The 25477-nt window shown below is 42.8% G+C and overlaps 1 protein-coding gene across 2 annotated transcripts in view; it reads right to left on the reverse strand.

The window, feature by feature from the left end:
- The window catches only part of IPP (intracisternal A particle-promoted polypeptide), a 49203-nt gene extending 26516 nt beyond the window's left edge, over positions 1 to 22687 (reverse strand). The window contains exons 1-5 of one of the 2 annotated variants that reach the window (XM_050798796.1): positions 22391 to 22687; positions 17620 to 17961; positions 12703 to 13134; positions 7393 to 7548; positions 5371 to 5538 (exon numbers count right to left, since the gene is read on the reverse strand). In XM_050798796.1, the coding sequence (XP_050654753.1) occupies positions 5371 to 5538; positions 7393 to 7548; positions 12703 to 13134; positions 17620 to 17911 (1048 nt within the window). In that variant the 5' untranslated portion in view covers positions 17912 to 17961; positions 22391 to 22687. The remainder of the gene's footprint in view (positions 1 to 5370; positions 5539 to 7392; positions 7549 to 12702; positions 13135 to 17619; positions 17962 to 22390) is intronic. The other variant, XM_050798786.1, reaches the window with a different exon arrangement.
- Between the last annotated feature and the right edge of the window lie 2790 nt (positions 22688 to 25477).

Consider the following 25477-nt stretch of genomic DNA (forward strand, 5'->3'; position numbering starts at 1 on the left):
CTGCAAAAACCTTGGGCACTATGTCTCTAATGAGCTTCTCTGGTAGACAATACTTCCCACATGTTGTCACTACTAATTGCTGAGGAATTAAGCATGTCATGTGTGACTGTACTGAGTGAGGACTCTGGAAAGCTGTCAACTGGTTCCTTCCAAACTTCATCACATGTGCCTTTTCTTTTTGCTGATTTTGTTTTGTACATTTCGTTACAATAAATCTTAGCTGTGGATACAATTACATGCTAAATCTTGTAAGTCCTTTTAGCAAATCACTAAACCTGAGAGTGGTCTTGGGAACCCTGATGCACCTACAAATCAACAAAATAGACAATTTTTTAAAAGGACTAAAGATCTAAAAAGTTACTTCTTGAAAGAAGAAATCCAGCTGGGCGCAGTGGCTCACGCCTGTAATCCCAGCACTTTGGGAGGCCAAGGCGGGTGGATCATGAGGTCAGGAGTTCTAGACCAGCCTGACCAGCCTGACCAACATAGTGAAACCCCATCTCTACTAAAAATTGAAAAATTAGCCAGGCATGGTGGTGCGCTTCTGTAATCCCAGCTACTCAGGAGGCTGAGGCAGGAGAATCACTTGAACTTGAAAGGCGGAGGTTGCAGTGAGTGGAGATCGCGCCACTGCACTACAGCCGGGAGACAGAGCGAGACTCTGTCTCAAAACAAAAACAAAAACAAACAAACAACAACAACAAAATTGGCCGGGCATGGTGGTCTATGCCTATAGTCTCAACTACTTGGGAGGCTAAGGCAGGAGAATCTCTTGAACCCGGGAGGCAAAGGTTGCTGTGTGCCACTGCCCTCTAGCCTGGGAGACAGAGTGAGACTCCATTTCAAAAAATAAAAATAAAAATAAAAGGGCTGGGTGTGGTGGCTCACCCTGTAATCCCAGCACTTTGGGAGGCCAAGGCAGGCAGATCACCTGAGTTCAGGAGTTCAAGACCAGCCTGGTCAACATGGTGAAACCCGATCTCTACTAAAAATACAAAAATTAGCTGGGCATGGTGGTGCATGCCTGTAATCCCAGCTACTCGGGAGGCTGAGGCATCACTTGAATCCAGGAGGCAGAGGTTGTTGAGTTGACAATGCACCACTGCACTCCAGCCTGGGCAACAGAGCAAGATTCCATCTCAAAAAATAAATAAATAGGCCGGGCACAGTGGCTCATGCCTGTAATCTCAGCATTTTGGGAGGCCGAGGCGGGCAGATCACAAGGTCAGGAGATTGAGACCATCCTGGCTAACACAGTGAAACCCCGTCTCTACTAAAAATACAAAAAAAATTAGCCAGGCGTGGTGGCGGGCACCTGTAGTCCCAGCTACTCAGGAGGCTGAGGCAGAAGAATGGTGTGAACCCAGGAGGCGGAGCTTGCAGTGAGCCGAGATCACGCCACTACACTCCAGCCTGGGCGACAAGCGAGACTCCGTCTCAAAATAAATAAATAAATAAATAAATAAATAAATAAATAAATAAATAAATAAAATAAAATAAAAATAAAAGTAAGTATTTTACATAAGTAAAAAGCAAAAAAAGAAAAAGCTAATAACAATATATATCTCAAAAAGTTAAATACAGAAGGCCGGGCACGGTAGCTCACACCTGTAATCCCAGCACTTTGGGAGGCCGAGGCAGGCGGATCACAAGGCCAGGAGATTGAGACCACCCTGGCTAACACAGTGAAACCCCGTCTACTAAAAATACAAAAAAACATTAGCTGGGCGTGGTGGCGGGTGCCTGTAGTCCCAGCTACTTGGGAGGCTGAGGCAGAAGAATGGCGTGAACCCAGGAGGCGGAGGTTGCCGTGAGCTGAGATTGCGCCACTGCACTCCAGCCTGGGCAACAGAGCGAGACTCCATCTCAAAAAAAAAAAAAAGAAAGTTAAATATAGAGTTACCGTATAACCTAACAATTCTACTCCTAAGTATATACCCAAAAGAAATCAAACTTATGTCTACACAAAAACTTTTATTTGAATATTAAGTGGAAATAATATAAATGTCCATCAACTACAGAATGAATAAACAAACAAAATATGATTATTTCGACACGATGAAATATTATTCAGCCATAAAAAGAAATGAAGTACTGCTAACTGAAAGAAGTCAGACACAATATTATATGATTCCATTTACATGAAATGTCCAGAATAGGCAAGACCATAGAGACATAAAGTAGATGAGCAGTTACTAGGGTTTAGGAGGAGAGATGGGGAGTGACTGCTGACAGGTACAGTGTTTCTTTCTGGGGTGATGAAATGTTCTGGAATGAGATAGTGGTGACGATTGTACAACTTTGTGACTATGCTAAAAACCACTAAATTATATTCTCTAAATTTTGGTATGTGAATTATATCTTAATTTTTAAAACCCAACATTTAGAATATGAACCCAGATATGTATGTATCAGGAAGAAACTAAACCAAAATGTTAACTGTGATTATTCTGGGTGGTATGATTATGGCATCAGGAATTTAAATTTTCTTTTTCATATGCTTCTGTTTTAGCAAAATTTTCTACAACAAACCTAACTTTTATAATTTTCAAAGTATTTAAAAGTTATATATTAAGGAATATCTTAAGATAGCAATGTTGACAGTATTAATAGCTAGAGAAGTCACAGCAGTTTTGAAGAGCCTCTGTAAGCACTTCTGTGGTATCAGGGGAGGGAATACATACATATGCAAGTGTCACACAAGGACCTCTGACCCTAGGTTAAACAGAAGAGTTCAAGTGATAAACCTATGCATAGGCCGGGCGCGGTGGCTCAAGCCTGTAATCCCAGCACTTTGGGAGGCCGAGACGGGCGGATCACGAGGTCGGGAGATCGAGACCATCCTGGCTAACATGGTGAAACCCCATCTCTACTAAAAAAAATACAAAAAACTAGCCGGGCGAGGTGGCGGGCGCCTGTAGTCCCAGCTACTGGGGAGGCTGAGGCAGGAGAATGGCGGGAACCCGGGAGGTGGAGCTTGCAGTGAGCTGAGATCCGGCCACTGCACTCCAGCCTGGGCGGCAGAGCGAGACTCCGTCTCAAAAAAAAAAAAAAAAAAAAAAAACCTATGCATAATTGACAAAAGACACATACAAGGAATTATTAAAGTTGTGGTCAAAGACTATATAGAATTGTGCTCTTTATGCAGACAAGAAGTTATTGCTTAAAATTCTAATTTCTTTGATGGAATTTTCTGATACACATGTCATTTCTTGATTTAATAAATAGTTCTGAGTTATATACCCTCCAAAGTAAAGACAAAAATCAAATAGTTCCTATATCTCCATAATTTAAATTGACAGTACCATAGTCAGAAAATATTTATAAAATTTTTGGGCCGGGCGCGGTGGCTCAAGCCTGTAATCCCAGCACTTTGGGAGGCCGAGACGGGCGGATCACGAGGTCAGGAGATCGAGACCATACTGGCTAACACAGTGAAACCCCGTCTCTACTAAAAAATACAAAAAAATAGCCGGCGAGGTGGCGGGCGCCTGTAGTCCCAGCTACTCCAGAGGCTGAGGCAGGAGAATGGCGCAAACCCCGGAGGCGGAGCTTGCAGTGAGCTGAGATCCAGCGGCCACTGCACTCCAGCCTGGGTGACAGCGCGAGACTCCTTCTCAAAAAAAAAAAAAAAAAAAAAAAAAAAAAAAATTTTTGGGTGGGGATGGCTCGCCAAACCCTGGCCCACTAAAAAATAAATCAATAAAATAAAAATAAAATAATTATAATTTTTTTAAAATACTGGCTGGGTGCCATGGCTCACATCCATAATACTAGCACTTTGGGAGGCTGTGGCAGGAGAATCACTTGAGGTCCAGAGTTCAAGACCAGCCTGGGCAACATAGTGAGACCCCATCTCTAAAAAAAAAAAAAAAATTGGCCAGGCGTAGTGGCTCATGCCTGTAATCCCAACACTTTGAGAGGCCAAGGCGGATGGATCACCTGAGGTCGGGAGTTTGACACCAGCCTGACCAACATGAAGAAACCCTGTCTCTACTAAAAATACAAAATTAGCCAGGCATGGTGGTGCATGCCTGTAATCCCAGCTACAGAGGAGGCTGAGGCAGGAGAATTGCTTGAACCCAGGAGGCAGAGGTTGCAGTGAGCCGAGATCACGCCATTGCACTCCAGCCTGGGCAACAAGAGCAAAACTCCATCTCAAATAAATAAATAAATATTTAATGAGCCATACATGGTGATGTATGCCTATAGTCCCAGTTACTTTATTATTTAATAATTCATAAAAATAGTTTTACAAAACACCAGGATTTCAACAAGAAATATATCCTACTATCTTGTTGACTTGGTTTTTACGTACCCAGTATCCATACTGCTTGGTTTATTAAAAATGAATCATAATGCAGCTTTCAGAATTAAAAAAAATTCTATCATAAATATTGATCTAAATTTTGATGCCACCTTTTTTTTTTTTTGAGACGGAGTTTCGCTCTTGTTGCCCAGGCTGGAGTGCAATGGCACGATCTCGGCTCACTGCAACCTCTGCCTCCTGAGTTCAAATGATTCTCCTGCCTCAGCCTCCTAAGTAGCTGGGATTACCAGCACCCGCCACCATGCCCAGCTAATTTTTTTGTATTTTTAGTAGAGACAGGGTTTCACCATGTTGGCCAGACTGGTCTTGAACTCCTGACCTTAGGTGATCTGCCTGTCTCGGCCTCCCAAAGTGCTGCGATTACAGGCGTGAGCCACTACGCCAGGCGGGTGCCATATTCTATAAACAACTTTTCTTTTCTTTTTTGAGAGAGGGTCTTGCTCTGTCACCCAGGCTGGAGTACAGTGGCACGATCGTGGCTCACTGCAACCACTGCCTCCTGGGCTCAAGTAATCTTCCCACATTATCCTGCCAAGTAGCTGGGACTATAGAAATGTGCCACACATCTGGCTTATTTTTAATTTTTTTTAAGAGATAAAGTCTCAATATATTGCCCAGGCTGATCTCAAACTCCTGGGCTCAAGTGATCCTCCTGGCTCGGCTTCCAAAACTGCTGGGATTACGGGTATGAGCCACCACACCTCACCACCACTTTTCATTAAAACCAAACCTAAGTATTCTGGCTTGTGATAAATCACAGTATTCATCCAATATGAAATATTCACCATCTTGCCCTTCCCCTTCCCCTTTCCCTTCCCCCTTTCACCTTTCCCCTTCCTCCTTCCCCCTTCCCCCTTCCCCCTTCCATCCCTCCCTCCCTCCCTCCCTTCCTTCCGTCCTTCCTTCTTTCCATCCTTTCTGTAAATACTTATTGAGGACAATTAGATATATGTATATCACACAGCAACATATAAATCATAAAGCATATTAGAATATAGCCAATAAGACTAATAAAGAAAATAAGACATTTTTATTATTACCTCCAATAGCGTAGACCATCCCTCCTAGAACTGTTACTCCCAGCCCACTTCGAGCCTGATGAAGTGAAGATACAGTGGTCCAGTACTGGCTAAAGGTGTCAAAACGTTCCACACAGCTGAGGGCTCTGCTATCACTCCAACGACCCCCCTGCAACCGAGTATATCCACCTAAACAAAAGAAGAAAAGTGAGTACACAGCAAATCCCTTACTATTAAATAGAAAAATGGTAGTAATGAAAATCTAGTGTTCTACAGCTAAACATTTAGTATAACTATTATATAACAAGAAATAAATGGTTTAGAGCTTACTTTCTCCCTCTATATATAATGTAATATTCTTAAATTTGCCAATTCCTGAAAGATTGTGGCTTAAATAGTAAGACGGTTAGCCTCAGTGTTTTACCACTTGGTCTTGGTTATAAATAGAATATTATATGAAATATAAATCTAGGCACTGCTTATCTGTTAAGTTAGGAAAGTTTCATTATAACTTTCATTAGTGTCTTTTTCAATTAAAAATAGTGAGTTGAAAGCTGTGTGTGTGTGTGTGTGTGTGTGTGTGTGTGTGTGTGTGTGTGTGTGTGTGTGTGTGTTTGAGGCAGGATTTCACTCTGTCACCTAGGCTGGAGTCCAGTGATGTGATCACAGCTTACTGCAGCCTCAATCCTCCCCCATCAACCTCCTGATGAAATCCTTATTTTGACTATACATCCAATAAGCAAAAAAATTTTAAGAAGCACCCAAAAGCATTATACTTAAATATTAATACATACATGTAATTGTAATTATATATGTGTAAATTATAAATTATCTCATACATCAGGTACTTACATAAAAACTATAATATGTATACACATCTGCACTATATATATCAATATGTTATATATTATATGTATTTTAAATGCCGATGAAGTTTAATGCTTTTTTTTATTTTTTTGAGCCAGTGTCTTGCTCGGTTGCCCAGGCTGGAGTGCAGGGTACAATCTCTGCTCACTGCAACCTTTGCCTCCTGAGTTCAAGTGATCCTCCCACTTCAGCTTCCCAAGTAGCTGGGACTACAGGCACACACCACCACACCAGGGTAATTTCTGTATATCTGTGTAAAGACAAGGTTTCATCATGTTGCATAGGCTGGTCTTGAACTTCTGGGCTCACACAATCCTCTGACCTCAGCCTTCCAAAGTGCTGGGATTACAGGCCATGAGCCACGACACCCAGATTTAAGTTAATGCTTTTTGAAATAAAAATGAAAAGAAGTTGTAATATGTGGCCGGGCACGGTGGCTCATGCCTGTAATCCCAGCACTTCGAGAGGCCAAGGCAGGCAGATCACAAGGTCAGGAGTTCGAGACCAGCCTGGCCAATATGGTGAAACCCTGTCTCTACTTAAAAATATATATATATACAAAAATTAGCTGGGCATGGTGGCGCATGCCTATAGTCCCAGCTACTCAGGAGGCTGAGGCAGGAGAATTGCTTGAACCCAGGAGGCGGAGGTTGCAGTGATCTGAGATCATGCCACTGCACTCCAGCCTGGGTGACAGAGTGAGGCTCTGCCTCAAAAAAAAAAAAAAGGAAGTTGTAACATGTTCCGCTGATATTCCTATGGATCTTCCTTTATAACCACACTTTGGAGATCATTGATTCCTATCACTGCTAATGACTAAGATACTGTGAATAGTTTAAAAACTTGAGATTTATTTTCTTTATTTTTCACAAGAATTCAAATTTTTTACTTTTAAAGCAGCACTTCTTTAGTTACTTATTTGATAACTGGATAATCTACAAACTCAAAGGTTTAGATCACAGAATAACAGATATAAAATGAATAGCTATTTCTTTTTAGACATATTTATCATAATATATAAATGCAGTTTATAAATCTGTAGCCTGTATGTGAAATTTAATATGCCTCTTCAATACACCCACATATTCTATCATGTATAGTAAAAACAACAATATATTAAAAATTTTTGATCTGGAACACAAATATAATTTCTATTACTTTCTAAAGGGCTCTCACCTACTGCATACAGGTACTTTCTTGCTTTCTTCCGAGGTCGAACCTTAGATGTCTGCAGAAAACTACAAAACTTGTTCTCTTTGGGAGATTTGCATACTTCACAGTACTCTTTCAGAAGTGTTTGCAATGCAACACGAAGATTAAAATCGGATACTCCTAAAGCAATATTTAAAAAGACAATGTTTTAAACAATTTTTAAATAACATTGAAAAAACACATTTCTATAAAGATAAGACACATTTAACAATCAATAAATAAAAAATCATCACCAAACAATGGTGTTCGTTTCCTGCAATACTAAATATTGGTACTATTTTAAGGAAAGCATTTTCTTCACTAATGAAAAACAAAAAAGGTTGCTGTTAAAAAATATGCTTCATATGGCCGGGCGCAGTGGCTCACGCCTGTAATCCCAGCGCTTTGGGAGGCCGAGGCGGGCAGATCACGAGGTCAGGAGATGGAGACCATCCTGGCTAACACAGTGAAACCTCGTCTCTACTAAAAAATACAAAATATAAGCCGGGCGTGGTGGCGGGCACCTGTAGTCCCAGCTCCTTGGGAGGCTGAGGCAGGAGAATGGTGTGAACCCGGGAGGCGGAGCTTGCAGTGAGCCAAGATCGCGCCACTGCACTCCAGCCTGGGCGACAGAGCGAGACTCCGTCTCAAAAAATAAAAAAGATGCTTCATATATAAGCAGAATAGCAACTAAAAAATATATATGCTTCACAGTATCCCCCCATGTATAAGAATTTCCAGGCCGGATGTGGTGGCTCACACCTGTAATCCCAGTACTTTGGCCAAGTCGGGTGAATCACTTGAGCCTGGCCAGCGTGGTGAATGAAAACCTTGCTGCTACAAAAAATATAAAAATTAGCCAGGTGTGGTGGCATGTGCCTATAGTTCCAGCTACTCAGGAGGTTCATGTGGGAGTACCACTCGAGCTCAGGAGGCAGAGTTTGCAGCGAGGCAGGATTGCACCACTGCACTCCATCCTGGATGACAGGGTGAGACCCTGTCTCAAAAACAAAGAAAAAGAAGAATTTCCAAGATCACAATTATCTAACAAAATTTAAAAATTAAAATAGCCAAAAATTCTATACTTACAACATAACAAAAAAGATATAAAATTATGTCGTTAACATTTAAATTTAAGAATGATAGACAAAGCAAGAAAAATAAATTCTGGTGGCATGAGTACCATATCCTAAAAGGATCATGCATATGATGAGGTAGGTTGTCCTTGCTCAAGGGTGCTTAGCTGAGGAGGTAAACTGTGGATGAGAGTCAACCTGTGTTCATTTGCCAAGCTGTAAGACCTGTTCTCCCTGAAAGGGCACTATTTTCTAATTTGCACAAAGGCATTATAAATGCTAGCAAGAGACTGTCTCCTATCTTTCCATCTCTGACCTTTTCTCTCTATCCCAGACAAGAAGCAATATTGAAGAACAATGGTCAACTAACAAAATCTTGAGAATTCTCACTGATAATAATTTGCAGACAGATAGAATCAAGAGTGAAAAGCAGAACCGAGAAAAGTTGAGGAACAAAATTATTAAAAGGAAAAGTCTTCACAGGACCATCAGTAAAGGTAGAAAGGATCACCTGGATCTGCTCTCTAACAGAACACTGTGGTAGCCAAAGTCCACACTGGTGAGATACATCTCTAGCTAGGTTAAGTAGGCCCAGATATAAGATAAATAACAGGAACTCAATAGAGAGGTATCAAAGTCAAGTTCCCAAGTAAGGATCTCAGCCCTAGTGGATCTCTAGTCTTCAAACACCCTCATGCCTCAGGCTAGAAAGAAGTGGCAAGGGCCAGTACAGTGCCTCATGCCTGTAATCCCAGCACTTTGGGAGGCTGAGGTGGGAGGAATGTTTGAGGCTGGGAGTTCAAGACCAGCCTGGACAACATAGTGAGACCCTGTCTCTACAGAAAATTTTAAAATGAGCTGGGCATGGTGATATGAACTTTTAGTTCCAGCTACCCTGGAGGCTGAGGCAGGAGGATCACTTGAGCCCAGGAAGTCAAGGTTTCAGTGACTATGATTGCACTACTGCATGCCAGTGTGAGTGAGAGAGTGAGAGTGTCTCAAAACAAAACAAAAAACAGAACAAAGGTGGCAAGAACACAACACACAGCCTTCAACTTTTAGACTGGAGAAAACAAAGTAGTTGTACTAGGTAGAAAGAGTGCCAAGGAAAATTAGTTCTTGTATTATTAGAAAAGAGTTTGAACAGAGTTGACATGAACAACAGTTCAGTATGAGCAAGATACCAAGAAAGAGCATATGCCTTATTAAAGTACATCCCAGCGCCAGGTGTGGTGGCTCACGCCTATAATTCCAGCACTTTGGGAGGCCGAGGCGGGTGGATCATGAGGTCAGGAGTTAAGAGACCAGCTTGGCCAACATGGTGAAACCCCATTACCCAGGCGTGGTGGCACGCACCTGTAATCTCAGCTACTCAGGAGGCTGAGGCAGCAGAATTGCTTGAACCCGGGAGGCAAAGGTTGCAGTGAGCCGAGATCACGGCCACTGCACTCCAGCCTGGGTGACAGAGCAACACTCCGTTTCGGGGGAAAAAAGAAAAAAAGTACGTCCCAGTTAAAAGAAGATAAGAAATTGAAGAATTCCGTCGGAAGAAAACATCAGCTACAAATAGACTCCTTGTACGTGCTTCACACAATACAATTATTTAAGAATGTAGGTCCTGGCCGGGCACGGTGTTTCATGCCTGTAATCCCAGCACTTTGGGAGGCTATGGTTGGTGGATCACCTGAGGTCAGGAGTTCAAGACCAGACTGGCCAACATGGTGAAACTCCATCTATACTAAAAATTACAAAAATTAGCTGGGCGTTGTAGCGGGCACCTGTAATCCCAGCCACTCGGGAGGCTGAGTCAGGGAGAACTGCTTGAACCTAGGAGGCAGAGGTTGCACTGAGCTGAGATCACACCACTGCAATCCAACTTGGCCAAAAGAGTGAGACTCTGTCTCAAAAAAAAAAAAAAAAAGAATGTAGGTCCTACAAAACAAGAGCTCAAATATAGATGAGATACATCTCTAAGGAAACAAAGTAAGAACTGAAATGACAGGATTGTAGAGTTAATAAATTAGAAACAATAGATATGACTGAAAATCAAATTACTGATGTGGAGGAAAGGCTTGAGAAAATAATTGTAAATATAGAGAAAAAATACTATAACATTAGAAGATGATAAATATGAATGACAAAGAAGTTTCAATAAAAGGAAAAAGACTACCAAATGAAACGAAGTTTTTTTTTTTTTTTTTGAGACAGAGTCTTGCTGTGTCCCCAGGCTGGGGTGCAGTGGCGCGATCTCGGCTCACTGCAACCTCCGCCTCCTGGGTTCATGCCATTCTCCTGTCTCAGCCTTCCAAGTAGCAGGGACTACAGGCACCTGCCACCACGCCTGGCTAATTTTTTTGCATTTTTAGTAGAGACAGGGTTTCACCCTGTTAGCTAGGATGGTTTCGATCTCCTGACCTCATGATCCGCCCACCTCTGCCTCCCAAAGTGCTGGGATTACAGGTGTGAGCCACCACGCCCAGCCTTTAAACATTTACAGTATTTAGAAATTTCACACAAGAAAATTTCCCCCGGCTGGGTGCGGTGGCTCACGCCTGTAATCCCAGCACTTTGGGAGGCCGAGGCAGGCAGATCACGAGGTCAGGAGATCAAGACCATCCTGGCTAACACAGTGAAACCCCGTCTCTACTAAAAATACAAAAATAAAAAATTAGCCGGGCGTGGCAGCGGGCGCCTGTAGTCCCAGCTACTCAGGAGGCTGAAGCGAGAGAATGGTGTGAACCCGGGAGGCGGAGCTTGCAGTGAGTTGAGATTGCACCACTGCACTCCAGCCTGGACAACAGAGTGAGACTCCGTCTCAAAAAAAAAAAAAAAGAAAATTTCCCCAAAAAAAAAGAAAAACAAAAATTTGAAAGAGAAAGGATATATGGCAGTCTAATGAAAAAATGATCAACTTCAAAACAAATCAAGAATAATGAAACAAACAAAAAAAACCTATATAAAACAAGGCTCTATTGACTATGTAACAAAAATGTTGTGACTATAGGCTTGCAGGAACCTAAACCTATATTTCCCCTAGGAGCAATCATTCAGTATTTGCTAATTCTGTGTTCGCAGCAGACTTATAGAACATAACTACTGCAAATAACAATCAACTATATATACAGTAAAACAAGATATCACTCAGAAAAACCTACAAAATTATGTTAACACTGCTAAGATTGGAGAAAAACTAATAATCCCTTATTTTTAATTATATATTTACAGAATTACACCGTTAATGCTTAGCAGTGTATTTAACTTGTAATAAAATCATTTGTAATTCAATAGCAACCTAATCTTTCAATGCATGACAAGAGTAAAAACTTCAAATCTCAAAACCAGGTCTAAAGTAGGCTGGAAAGCAGTGGCACAATCCTGGCTCACTGTAGCCTTGACCTCCTGGGCTCCGGTGATCCTCCCACCTCAGCCTCCCAGGTAGCAGGGACTACAAGTGCATGCTACCATGCCGGGCCAATTTTTTGCCTTTTTTTTTTTTGTAGATACAGGGTTTCACCATGTTGCCCAGGCTGGTCTTGAATTCCTGGGCTAAAGCGATCTGCCTGCCTTGGCCTCCTAAAGTGCTAGAATTACAGGCATGAACCACTGCACCTGGCCTAAAGCAATTCTTAGAAATAAATTTAAACATCATTTTTCTAATATAAAGATACAAACTATTTTATACTATGGTAAAACATATTTTCAGAATTAAGTTTAGAATCTAAAGATGATTCAAAGGCTACTCAGAAGCTATAATAGTATATCAACACCAAATTTATTTTATAATGAAAAGACTTATAGGATTCATTGAGTTTTTTTATTTTTAATGTATGCATTTTCTCCAAGTGTTAGGTTTTGCTTAATTTTTCAGAGTAGCAAGAGGAAATCTTACACTGAAATAACTGGTTCTGTCAACAGCAGTTGTTATGTTAGTCGCTCTGTCGGTAATTTTTATCTATAACACTAATCTGCCTTAGTAATCAATCTCAAGAAAGATTTTGATAAAAATAGGTAGAAATATTAAAATACTACTGCCCACCCACAAAACACAAAAGTTGTATCTTACATAATCATTCAATACATTTTTAAAAAGAAAAAAAAAAGAGTAATCATTCAATAAATGTCTGTTACTGAACCAAAAAATGAAAACACTCTCCCACATTTCAGAGAACACATCACTGGATAATTAATCAACTAATTTGATATATAGCAAAAAAGTTACCTTCTATATACTTTAAAAGTCTCTGAGGAGGTAATAAAGGGAATCGAATTGGGTCTAGCACTTCTACCACATGTTTTCTTCTTTTTCCCAAATCTTTCAGAATCCATTGCATTGCAGCTAAGAAGACCTGGTATTCATCCTCAATGCTAAGCTCTTCACTTCGCAAAATTTTGATCAGCTGATCTTTTGTAAGTGCCAGGAACTCTTCTCCACTATGAACCTCTAAGAAATGGACATGAATGTAGTTTTCTGAGAATTCCAAGAGATCATGGCAGGCAATTTGCTCAGAGAACTGAAAGATTCCAATGCAGTTCAGTGGATCAATTTGTCCTTTCAGAAATTCACAGCAAAGATGAACAACTTCAGTCAACTGTAGCATGTCTGCTGCAACAATCAACTCCTGGACATTATTCACACCTATGTTCACTATACCTAGAGAAGTAGGAAGACAAAATGGCCAATAAAATAAAAACATACATTGGCTTACCACATTCAAAAAGTATTACACTTGATTTCACTGATGCTTGCAGAGTAGACAGACGCTTAAAAAGGCAATCAAGGATTTGTGTGAAGAGCACAAAACTTAAACGATAACGATACCTAACACATTTATGAAAAACTTACAATTAACCAGGTGCAGCATTAATTGCTTTATATGCTAATTTAACCCTTATTATACTCCCATGTGGTAGATATTATTATTTTTCTTATTTTCATATTAAGGAAACAGAATCAAAGTTTAAGTAACTTGTCCACAAGTTGTAAGGTAAAGCAAGTTGCAAGGCAGGGGTTGACATGCTTTTGCTATAAAAAAGAAGGAAATCATGTGCTTTACAGCAACACACATGGAGCTGGAGGCCATGATTCTAAGCAAATTAACACAAGAACAGAAAACCAAATATCATATGTTCTCACTTATAAATGGGAGCTCAACATTGCATACACATGGATACCAAGAAGGCATGGATACACACTGGGGCTTACTTGAGAGTGGAGGGTAGGAGGAGGGTAAGGATTGAAAAACTACATATCAGGTATTATACTGATTATCTGGAGGACAAAATTATCTACATACCAAGCCCCCAAGACACGCAATTTACACATGCAACAAACCCACACGTGTACCTCTTGAACCTAAAAGTTGGAAAGAAAAAAACCAAACAGCAGCAGCAACAACAACAAATAAAGTCTATGTTTTTAACATAAGGTTATATGCATGTAACAAACATTTACTGAGGCACCGGGGAGAGTAAGACAAGGTCTCTAAATGCCATACAATGTTCATTTTTTGTTTGTGTTTGTTTTGAGACAGGGTGTCGTTCTGTTGTCCAGGCTGGAGTGCAGTGGCGCAATCTTGGCCCACTGCAACCTCTGCCTCCTGTGCTTAGGTGAGCCTCTCACCTCAGCCTCCCGAGTAGCTGGTACTACAGACACTCACCACCATAATCGGCTAATTTTCTGTATTTTTTTGTAGAGACAGGGTTTCACCACGTTACCCAGGTTGATCTCAAACTCCTGGGCTCAAGCAATCCACCCACCTCAGCCTCCCAAAGTGCTGGGATTACAGGCGTGAGCCACCACACCCAGCACAATGCTAGTTTTTAATATTAGGAATAACCAAGAATCTATAACATAAGAGAAACTATTAAATACTCAAACTATGTATACCACTTTCTTTTCCAAGGGCTTCGCTTTCTTTTTTAAGTTTTTTTATTTTTTTTCAAGACAGAGTCTCACTATGTCGACCAGGATGGAGTACAGTGGTGCATTCTTGGCCCATTACAACAAACACCTCCCAGGTTCAAGTGATTCTCCTGCCTCAGCCTCCCAAGTAGCCAGGATTACAAGTGCCCACCACCACAACCAGCTAATTTTTGTATTTTTAGCAGAGACGAGGTTTCGCCATGTTGGTCAGGCTGGTCTCAACCTCCTGGCCTCAGGTGATCCACTCACCTCAGCCTCCCAAAGTGCTGGGATTACAGGCGTGAGCCACCACACCCAGCCTTTTTTGTTCGTTTGTTTGTTTTTTGAGACAAGGTCTTGCTCTGCTGCCCAGGCTGGAGTGCAGTGGCATGGTCTCTGTTCACTGCAACCTCTGCCTCCCAGGTTCAATCAATTCTTCTGGCTCAGCCTCCTGAGTAGCTGGGACTACAGGTGCACACCACTAAGTCCAGCACAACTCCGCCTCAAAAAAAAAAACAAAATTAGCCAGGTGTGGCGGTGCGTGCGCCTGTAGTCTCAGCTACTAGGGAGGCTGAGGTGGGAGGACTGCTTGAGCCTAGGAGTTCGAGACCAGTCTGGGCAACATAGCCAGACATAATCTCTAAAAAAAAATTTTTCTTTTAATTACCCTGGCATCATGGTGTGTGTTGTGGTCCTACAGGTACTCAGGAGGCTGAGGTGAGACGATAGCCTGATGAGCCCAGGAGGTCAAGGCTGCAATGATCTTGCCACTACATTCCAGCATAGGTGACAAAGCAAGACTCTGTCTCACAAAATAAAAGATAAAAGAGGCTGGGCACAGTGGCTCTCGCCTGTAATCCCAGCACTTTAGGAGGCTGAGGTGGGCAGATCACTTGAGGTCAGGAGTTCGAGATCAGCCTGGCCAACATGGTGAAAACCCATCTCTACTAAAAAAAAAAAAAATACAAAAATTAACTGGGCATGTTAGTGCAAGCCTATAATCCCAGCTACTCGGGAGGCTGAAGCAGGAGAATAGCTTGAAACTGGGAGGCAGAGGTTGCAATGAGCCAAGATTGTGCCACTGTACTCCAGCCTGGGCGACAAAGTGAAACTCCATCATACACACACACACACACACAAAGAGTAATATATATTCACTGTGGAAAAAGAATTTTAAGACAGAAAAACTAAAATGAAAAACGTATTTTTCCATACACAGACACATTGTATTAACACTGTAGTGTCTCTTCATATATTTTTTCTCTCTTTTTTTTTTGAGACAGAGTCTTGTTCTGTTGTCCAGGCTGGAGTGCAGTAGCATGATCATCACTCACTGAAGCCTCAGCATCCTGGGCTCAAGTGATCATCCTACCTCAACCTTTCAAATCTTTTTTCTATGCATATTTGTTGCATATCATATAAGACTATACATTGTTTTGGTGTGCCTTCTCTTTCTTCCCCCTCCCCTACTCCCCTCCTCATCATCCCAGTTGTTTTATTTTCTTTATTTAGAGATGGGGTCTCACTCTGTCTCCCAGTCCAGGGTATAGCAGCTTGATCATAGCTCACTACAGCCTCAAACTCCTGGATCTTTCCACATCAGCCTCCCGTTAGCTGGGACTAAAGGCACAAGTGACCATACCCAGCTAATTAAAAAAAAAAAATTTTGGCTGAGCGCGGTGGCTCATGCCTGTAATCCCAGCACTTTGGGAGGCCAAGGCAGGTGGATCACGAGGTCAAGAGATCGAGACCATCCTGGCCAACATGATGAAACCCGGTCTCTACTAAAAATATAAAAATTAGCTGGGTGTGGTGGCGCATGCCTGTAGTCCCAGCTAGTCAGGAGGCTGAGGCAGAAGAATTGCTTGAACCTGGGAGGCTGAGGTTGCAGTGAGCTGAGATCACGCCACTATACTCCAGCCTGGCGATAGAGCGAGACTCTGTCTCAAAAAAAAAAAAAAAAATTTTTTTTTTAGCCTGGGTAACATAGTGAGACCCTCTTTCTACAAAAAAGTTTGTTTTACATTAGTCAGGCATGGTGGCATGTACCTGTAGTCACAGCTATGCAGGATGGTGAGATGGTAGCACTGCTTTAGCCCAGAAAATCAAGACTGCATTGAGGTGTGAGTGCATGACTGCACTCCAGCCTGGACAACAGAGAGAGACCCTGTCTCAAACAAAATTTTTTTTTAAGAAATGGGGTCTTGCTATGTTGTCCTGCCTATTTTTGAACTCCTGGCCTCAAGCAGTCCTCTTACAATGGCCTCCCGAAGTGCTGGGATTACAGGCATGAACCACTGTGCTCTTGTGTACATTCTCTAATGTTATTAAAACTCCTCAAAAACATTTAAGAAATAGTTTTGAGTAAAATAACATATGCTGATTATAAACACTTTGTGGAAAAAAATTACCTACAGATAAATGCTATCAAACATTCTGGTCACTTTCTCATGTGTAAATACACATAAGTTTTTTGGGTTTTGTTTAAAACAAAATAGGGGTTTACTTATATTCTGATTTTTAAAATTTTATATATTATAAACATTCCTCCATAATAGTATACATATATTTTAAGATTTGTTAGATCTCATTTGTGAGATCTATATATGTATCATAATTTATTTAGCCATAAAACCTACTGAGACAAGAGTTTATTCAATTATATACTGCTATAAATAAAGTCACAGGCCAGGTGCAGTGGCTCGCGCCTGTAATCCCAGCACTTTGGGAGGCCAAGGTGGGCGGATCACGAGGTCAGGAGATTGAGACAATCCTGGCTAGCACGGTGAAACCCCATCTCTACTAAAAATTAAAAAAAAAAAAAAAATTAGCCAGGCGTGGTGGCATGCGTCTGTGTCCCAGCTACTCGGGAGACTTAGGCAGGAGAAACACTTGAACCTGGGAAGCAGAGGTTGCAGTGAGCCAAGATCGCCCCACTGCACTCCAACCTGGGTGACAGAGGGAGAATCCATCTGGAAAAAAAAATCAAATAATAATAATAATGTTACAATAAAATCCTGGTTTGTAAATATGTGCCTGAATCATTAATTAATTCCTTCAGATTCCTAGAAAAGGAGCACCGGGTCAAAAGATATGAAATTTTCAGTCACATAATAACATGTTGCTAAATTACCTTCTAGAGTAATTAAAAAGTTAGATCAATTTATTTTTCCACATTAGTGCATGAGTGATTGCATCATTCTTCAGTCAAAGCAACAGGCTCATGTAACATACCTGTGTAAACGAAATCTAGAAGTATCTGAAAGATTCCTGCTTCAATTCCTAGAATTGGTACAACATCTTTTGAGGACTCTTTCATTCCTCCAGTGAACAAAGCTGCAAAGTAAGGACTGCTGGCAGCCAAAACCAGCCGATGAGCTTTAAAAGTTTCCTTTCCAACTTGCAGCTGCACATCACAGAAATGCTGTCCATTTCTCATCTTATTGATTTGGGCCAAGATGAGCTGGGCATGTTTATCTGATGAAAAAGGACTATCAGCAGCCTTGGGACAGCCCTCATTAGCCATGATGACGATACATTAATTAAAAGGACTGTTGCCCATAATCTATTACTACCCTGAAAAACAAAATACAAAGAGATCAAGCAACAATTTTTTTTAACATGCTTTCTATTCACACATAAGAAACATTCTCTATACTTAAAATCTACTTAGGACATAAACATAAAACAAATAAGGACTAAAGTATGTTACTATTAATATTTCTAATATGGTTTCAGAGAACGAAATAAGTAGGGAGGCTAAAATAATTGGAGAATGCTTCACACAAGAAATGGGACCTGCACTAGAGGAGGATAAAGAGTTAATATTAAGGTATGAGGAGAGGACACTTCTTGATGGAATAAAAATAATAATAATAAAGCACAAAGAAGAAAGTTAACAAAGCACGTATCACAGACAACAGGAACTTTCAAAAAGCAGTTGTGATCAGTCTAACTGCTTAAAATCCTTCAATGTGTACACTTCCTGTAGCACACAAAGCCCTTCAGGATTCTTGTCATAATTCAAGACTGTTCAAATATAACTTCCTCCAGGAACCTTTCCCTGTTCCTCCTCTGGAATTGTGGAAATATGGTCCCAAACTCACCTAAGTTTGTTGCTCACCCTAAGCTTATTGGTTTTACATTCTTTTTTTTTTTTTTTTTTTTTTTTTTTTTTTGAGATGGAGTCTCGCTCTGTCGCCCAGGCTGGAGTGCAGTGGCCGGATCTCGGCTCACTGCAAGCTCCGCCTCCCGGGTTTGCGCCATTCTCCCGCCTCAGCCTCCCGAGTAGCTGGGACTACAGGCGCCCGCCACCTCGCCCAGCTAGTTTTTTGTATTTTTTTAGTAGAGACGGGGTTTCACCGTGTTAGCCAGGATGGTCTCGATCTCCTGACCTCGTGATCCGCCCGTCTCGGCCTCCCAAAGTGCTGGGATTACAGGCTTGAGCCACCGCGCCCGGCCTGGTTTTACATTCTATAGCACAGGTCTACCTTACCAAATACCCTACCACCCTACTCCTAGTGCGTGCGCGCGTGCGCGCGCACACACACACACACACACACACACACACACACACACACACACACACTGAAAGCTCCTTGAAAGACAGCCCTTTAAGTGCAGGTACTATCTTTCATAGCTCTAGCACCAGTATATAACATATGTTAGGTTTCCAATGTTTGTGAAATGAATGAGAACAAGAAGAAATAACAATAGCTTAGGTTGGGTTGTTTTTTTTTTTAACTTTTAGCTTCTCCACATATTATGTCAGTGGTAATTCTCACAATAATTAAGAGGTGAGAAGAAAAGATAATCTTATCTAAAATGAGAGAAAGGGAAATTGAAGCTCAAAGTTTCCCCAAGGATACAATGTTAGTATGACAGTCTCAGTATCTGAATCCAGGCCTTCTTACTCTAAATCCAGGACTGTTCCACCATATCACTCCATAGGAATTATTAGGCCACTGCACCCTTCCTAAATTACTTTTTAAATAAAGAAACTGCTGGGCACAGTGGCTTGTGCCTGTAATCCCAGCACACTGGGATGCTGAGGCGTGGGGATCACTTGAATCCAGGAGTTCGAGACCAACCTGGGTAACATGACAAAACCCCATCTCTGCTAAAAATTAAAAAATTAGCCAGGCGTGGTGGAGCAGGGCTATAATCCCAGCTACTTGGGAGGCTGAGGCATAAGAATCGCCTGAGCCCAGGAGATAGAGGTTACAGTGAGCTGAGATCACACCACTGCCCTCCACCCTTTAGCCTGGGTGACAGAGCAAGACTCTGTCTCAAAATAAATAAATAAATAAATAAACAAACCATGAGATCCTGTAATATAACATATGGAATAGCACAGGGAAATTTAAGATGACTAAGATTTTGTAATTTAGGTATCAATGGGTAATAAGACTTATAGTGTGTGCTGATGTTAGAAAAAAATGGTTACATTTATAGCATTTAAACGTATCAAAGTCAAAATAACAAGGATGATTATCATGACTTTCTAGGAATTAACTTATTGAGAAATTTGATTGAGAAGTTCAAAGGTAGCTGCTAAAGCTTCATATCATCATCTACAGAATATCAACATATTACATATAACTAGCATATAAAAGCAAGCAGTGTTTGAGGTGATGAATATGCTAATTACCCTGATTTGATCATTACACATTACATACATGTATCAAAATATCGCATTTTACCCCATAAATGTAAATATAAAACAATCATTATGTGTCAATTTAAAAAATATCTATTTTTGGGGACAGGGTCTCACTCTGTCACCCAAATTGGAGGGAAAAATAAATTTTTTAAAGAGGGCGAGGGCCAGGCGCAGTGGTTGGGCTGGGCGCGATGGCTCACGCCTGTAATCCCAGCACTTTGGGAGGCCAAGGAGGGTGGATCACGAGGTCAGGAGATCGAGACCATCCTGGCTAACACAGTGAAACCCCGACTCTATTAAAAATACAAAAATTAGCCCAGCGCAATGGCAGGTGCCTGTAGTCCCAGCTACTCAGGAGGCTGAGGCAGGAGAATCGCGTGAACACAGGTGGCAGAGGTTGCAGTGACCCGAGATGGCGTCACTGCACTCCATCCTGGGTGACAGAGCGAGACTCTGTCTCAGAAAAAAAAAAAAGGGCGAAAGGGGCTGGGCACAGTGGCTCATACCTGTAAGCCCAGATCTTTAGGAGGCTAAGGCAGGCGGATTGCTTGAGTCCAGGAGTTTGAGACCAGCCTGGGCAACATGGCTAAACCCTGTCTCTACTAACAATACAAAAAAAAATTAGCCCGGCATGATAGCACAGGCCTGTAGTCCCAGCTACTCAGGGAAGGCTGAGGTGGGAGGACCACCTGAGCCAGGGAAGTTGAGGCTGCAGTGAGCTAAGATGGCACCACTGCACTCTAGCCTGGATGACCGAGGAAGACCCTGTCTCAAAAAAAAAAAAAAAAAAAAGCGGTGGCTCATGCCTTTAATCCCAGAGCTTTGGACGGCTGAGGCGGGTGGATCACCAGAGGTCAGGCACTCAGGACCAGCCTGGCCAACACGGGGACCCCATCTCTACTAAAAAATGCAAAAAATTACTCAGGCATGATGGTGGGCGCCTGTAATCCCAGTGACTCCGGAGGCTTAGGCAGGAGAATAGCTTGAACCTGGGAGACAGATGTTGCAGTGAATGGAGATCGAGCCATTGCACTCTAGCCTGGGCAACAGACAGACTCTGTCTCAAAAAAAAAAAAAAAAAGGGCGGGGGGAGGTGGGGGAGGAGAAAGCATGTATTTGGCCCTACACAGAAATGTGACCTGGAAACATTATCAACATGACGTGACTGTCAGGCCTTTTCTGTTTTACATTTCTGTCAGAACATTTTGAACCCTAGTGGTTTAAATACAAGGTACTTCCTCTGTCCCTTCAAGGCATCAAGCACAGTCACTGAGCTAAAATGCTGCCTCCTGCTACAAGAAAGAGTTGACTGAATATCCATTCGGGTGGCAAACAATAGAAATACTAGTCTGTTACCATGCTTCTCAGTAACTGCTGATACCATCCCACTGTCAGTGGAGTAGGAACGTCATCCCAAAAGGTGGCATGTGGAATGACCATATTTCCAAAGGAAAAGAGCGCAATTCTGCGACATTGCATAGGGATATAAGGGACATGCCTGATGTGCCCCAAATCTCAAAAGCAGATTATTGGCTGGGCAAGGTGGCTCACACCTGTAATCCCAGCACTTTGGGATGCCCTGGCGGGAGGATCGCTTGAGTCCTGGAGTTCAAGACCAGTCTGGGGAACATAGTGAGGCTCCCCTAAAAAGTTTTTAAACATTAGCTGTGTGTGATGGGGCACGCCTGTACTTCCGGCTACTCAGGAGGCTGAGGTTAGAGGATCGCTAGAGCCTGAGAAGTCAAGGCCGCAGTGAGTTGTGATCTCACCACTGCACTCCAGCCTAGGCGACCGGGCGAGACTGTCTCAAAAATACTAGGAAACGGTAGAATTGCCCAGAGGAACTAAAGCGGGACCCATGTTTGCTAGCTTTGAATTCACTGCTGAGAACATGCCGAAACTGCTTCAACAAAGGGGTGTCAGAAACAACCCCCGGAACAAGCGTCAAAACACCCGTGGTTCTTTGTGCTTGAGTTCGGGGCCCAACATAGAGAGCTAGTCCTAAACTGCTGCTACACTAAAAGCTAATAATCGTTCCTGCGCTACCTAAAGGTCAGGGAAGGGATCTCAGACAAACGAAGCGACAACAGAGGGACTGGGGACACAGCCTCAGGATTCCCCAGTTGGGGCGGGGGAGGCAGGACCGGTCCGGACAGGAAGGTCTGGAGAGGGCGACACTTAAGACTGTCGGAGGAAGGCCTGCGGCGGCCGGAGGAAAGGCAAGGAAATACACATTTCTAGAGGTTTCTCTGTCTAGTCCTCTGGGGTCCGGAAAGCCGGAGAGAGTATAAGAGGAAGTTGCCAACCCCGTCAGAGACGCGCCCGGACGCAGGATCTCCTTACCCGCCGCTTCCCCTTCCCTCCGACGCCCGCTCAGGCCCTGCGCGCGCAATCGCTACCAGCCCCGGCCGGAAAGGGCGGGGAAAACCTGGCGGGGGTGACGAGGCGGGAGTGAGTGGGCCGTGCAGTGCCCCCAGGACAGGAGGCGAAGCCGGGCCGGGTGGAGGGGCTTCTGATGCTTTGCGGCCCCCTGGGTTTTCACTGCGCGTGCGCGAGGTTCTTCCGCTCGCAGGTGGCGGTGCCGCGGCCGCCTGTCAGTGCCCACTGTTGGGGCCCAGGGCTTCGGCTTGCTTCCCCGCGGACCCACAGCCTAGCTGCAAGCCTCTGCTCCTGCCTGCTGGGGCCAGCTGGCTCGCCCTTTCCATCCCGCTTGCACTCTTGATTCTTGTGGTGTCCCGGGAAGGCCGTGGATCTCAGTGTTAAGGAGAGACGCGCCGAACACCTGGCACGGTGCTTCTCTACTGTTCTCTCCAATCGTTTTCTGAGTCTGCATGACTGAGCCTGGCACTGAAGGGATGCTTATTTTGGGGAAGGAAGAACTCAAAGTCCAGGTTTTTTCACTGTTGACCCTCGTGTCACATTAGTGGCTTTCAAACTGTTTTGATTCCAGCCTACGGTGAACAAAAATATTTTACATCAAACCCAATATATACTTGTGATTATACATATAGATGTATATATCTGACACAAAATTTTATTTCTTTGTTTTTAATTTTTGTTTTTCGAGACGGAGTTTTCGCTCTTGTTGCCCAGGCTGGAATGAATGCAATGACCCGATCTCGGCTCACGGCAACCTCTGTCTCCTGGGTTCAAGCGATTCTCCTGCCTCAGCCTCCCAAGTAGCTGGGATTGCAGGCATGCGCCACCATGCCTGGCTAATTTTGTATTTTTAGTAGAGACAGGGTTTCTCCATGTTGGTAAGGCTGGTCTCAAACTCCCGACCTCAGGTAATCCGCCCGCCTTGGCCTCCCAACGTGTATTTCTTTCTCTTTTTATGAGACAGGGCCTGGCTCTGTCGCCGAGGCTGGAGTGCAGTAGTGCCATCTCGGCTCACTCTAGCCTCCACTTCCTGGGCTCTGGCAATCCTCCCACCTCAGCCTCCTGAGTAGCTGGGACTACAGGCCTGTGCCACCACCCCCAGGCTAATTTTTTGTATTTTTAGTAGAGACAAGATTTTGCCATGTTGACCAGGCTGGTCTCCAACTCCTGGGCTCCAGTGATCCGCCAGCCTCAGCCCCCAAAAGTGTTGGGAGGTGTGAGCCACCGTGCCTGGCCTGAAACAAAATCTTCGCAAAACTACGTTTACACTTACGACCCGCAGTGCACTATATTTCTATTTCTTCTTTTCTCTTTCATTACCAAAAACTGCTAACAGGGACCTATTGTCAGCAAACATTGTCAAAGATTTGGAAATGAGGAAAAGAGAATTCTGGGTGCCCTTTCAGTGTAAGGCTGGAAGGATTTGCATCCGTAGGGAGCTCTTTCTATTGACTAAACTATTTTACCAGAAAACTGATAGTACTCAAAATAATTCTGCCCATTGGTAGAAAATATACACCAAAACATTGCTTTATTAACCTGTAGCATATTAAACCATTTTTAGCCTTCTTAGCAAATTCATTTAAACATTCCTGATTCTTAGCAAATTCATGCTACACTCCTAAACACCATACTGGCTCCCTTATAAGTTAATAAGATGAATAAAATATTTGATACCTATTCATTTTATATTTGTAAGAGAGTCATGATTTTACTTTTCAGAAAATTATGCTTCAGCACTACTAAAATCAATTTCATGATTTACTACTGGATTACGCCTGTGAAAGTTGAGCATACAAATTGGGTCATTCTTGTCATACCCAATGAAAACAGCGGGAGGGGAAGCACTGAGGGCACATTACATTGCTCAAAGAATGTAATTTTCTGCAACCCTGGCTGCTGAAACTGCCTGTTGTAACCTGACACCAGTTTTACCCAATAGCTATTGAAACAAACTGCCATGACTCAAAGACTAGTTTGGTTTTTTGGTGGTTTGTTGTTGTTGTTATTGTTTGTTGTTTTGTTTTGTTTTTTGACAGTGTCTCTCCCTGTCACCCAGGCTGGAGTGCAGTGGTGTGATTGGGGCAGGGCTCACTGCAGCCTAGACCTGCTGGACTCAATCAATCCTCTCACTTCAGCTTCCCAAATAGTTGGAACTACAGGTGCATACCAGCAAGCTCAGCTAATTTTTGTCTTTTTTGTAGAGAGTCTTTTTTGTCTTTTTTGTTTCATCATGTTGCCAGGCTGGCCTTAAACTCCCAGGCTTAAGTGATCCACTCACCTAAATCTCCTAAAGTCCTGGGATTACAGGCTTGAGCCACTGAGCCCAGCCTCAAAGGACTAGTTTTACCCACCGCAGTCACTCACCAATCAGAGCTTGCCAGCAACCTAAAACTTACCTAGTGCCAATGAACTTTCTTTCAAAGTCATATGTAACTTTTCTCCTTTTTGTAAAACCTCAAACAGTGAACCAAAGAACACCCAGTCTGCATATGCTTTGAATTGTAATTCTTGCCTCCCAAATAAAGTGTTACATTTAGAGATTAGTCTCTACATTTTTTTTTTTTTTTTTTTTTTTTTTTTTTGAGATGGAGTCTCGCTCTGTCACCAGGCTGGAGTGCAATGGTGCGATCTTGGCTCACTGCAACCTCCGCCTCCCGGGTTCACGCCACTCTCCTGCCTCAGCCTCCCAAGCAGCTAAGACCATAGGTGCCCACCACCACGCCCAGCTAATTTTTTGTATTTTTAGTAGAGACAGGGTTTCACTGTGTTAGCCAGGATGGTCTCGATCTCCTGACCTCGTGATCCTCCTGCCTCGGCCTCCCAAAGTGCTGGGATTACAGGCATGAGCCACGGCACCTGGCCTAGTCTCTACATTTTTATTTTATATACTTTAGCATATATACCTAGGAGCAGAATTGCTGGAACGTAGGGTATGTTCATCACCAATTTCATTAGAAAGTACTTCACTTAACTCTTATCCAAACTGTTCCAACCTACATTTCCACCAGCAGTGAATGAGAATTCTCTTGCTCTGCATCCTTGCCAACA

This window comes from Macaca thibetana, chromosome 1 (assembly GCF_024542745.1).
Source record: "Macaca thibetana thibetana isolate TM-01 chromosome 1, ASM2454274v1, whole genome shotgun sequence".
Taxonomy (NCBI): Eukaryota; Metazoa; Chordata; class Mammalia; order Primates; family Cercopithecidae; genus Macaca; species Macaca thibetana.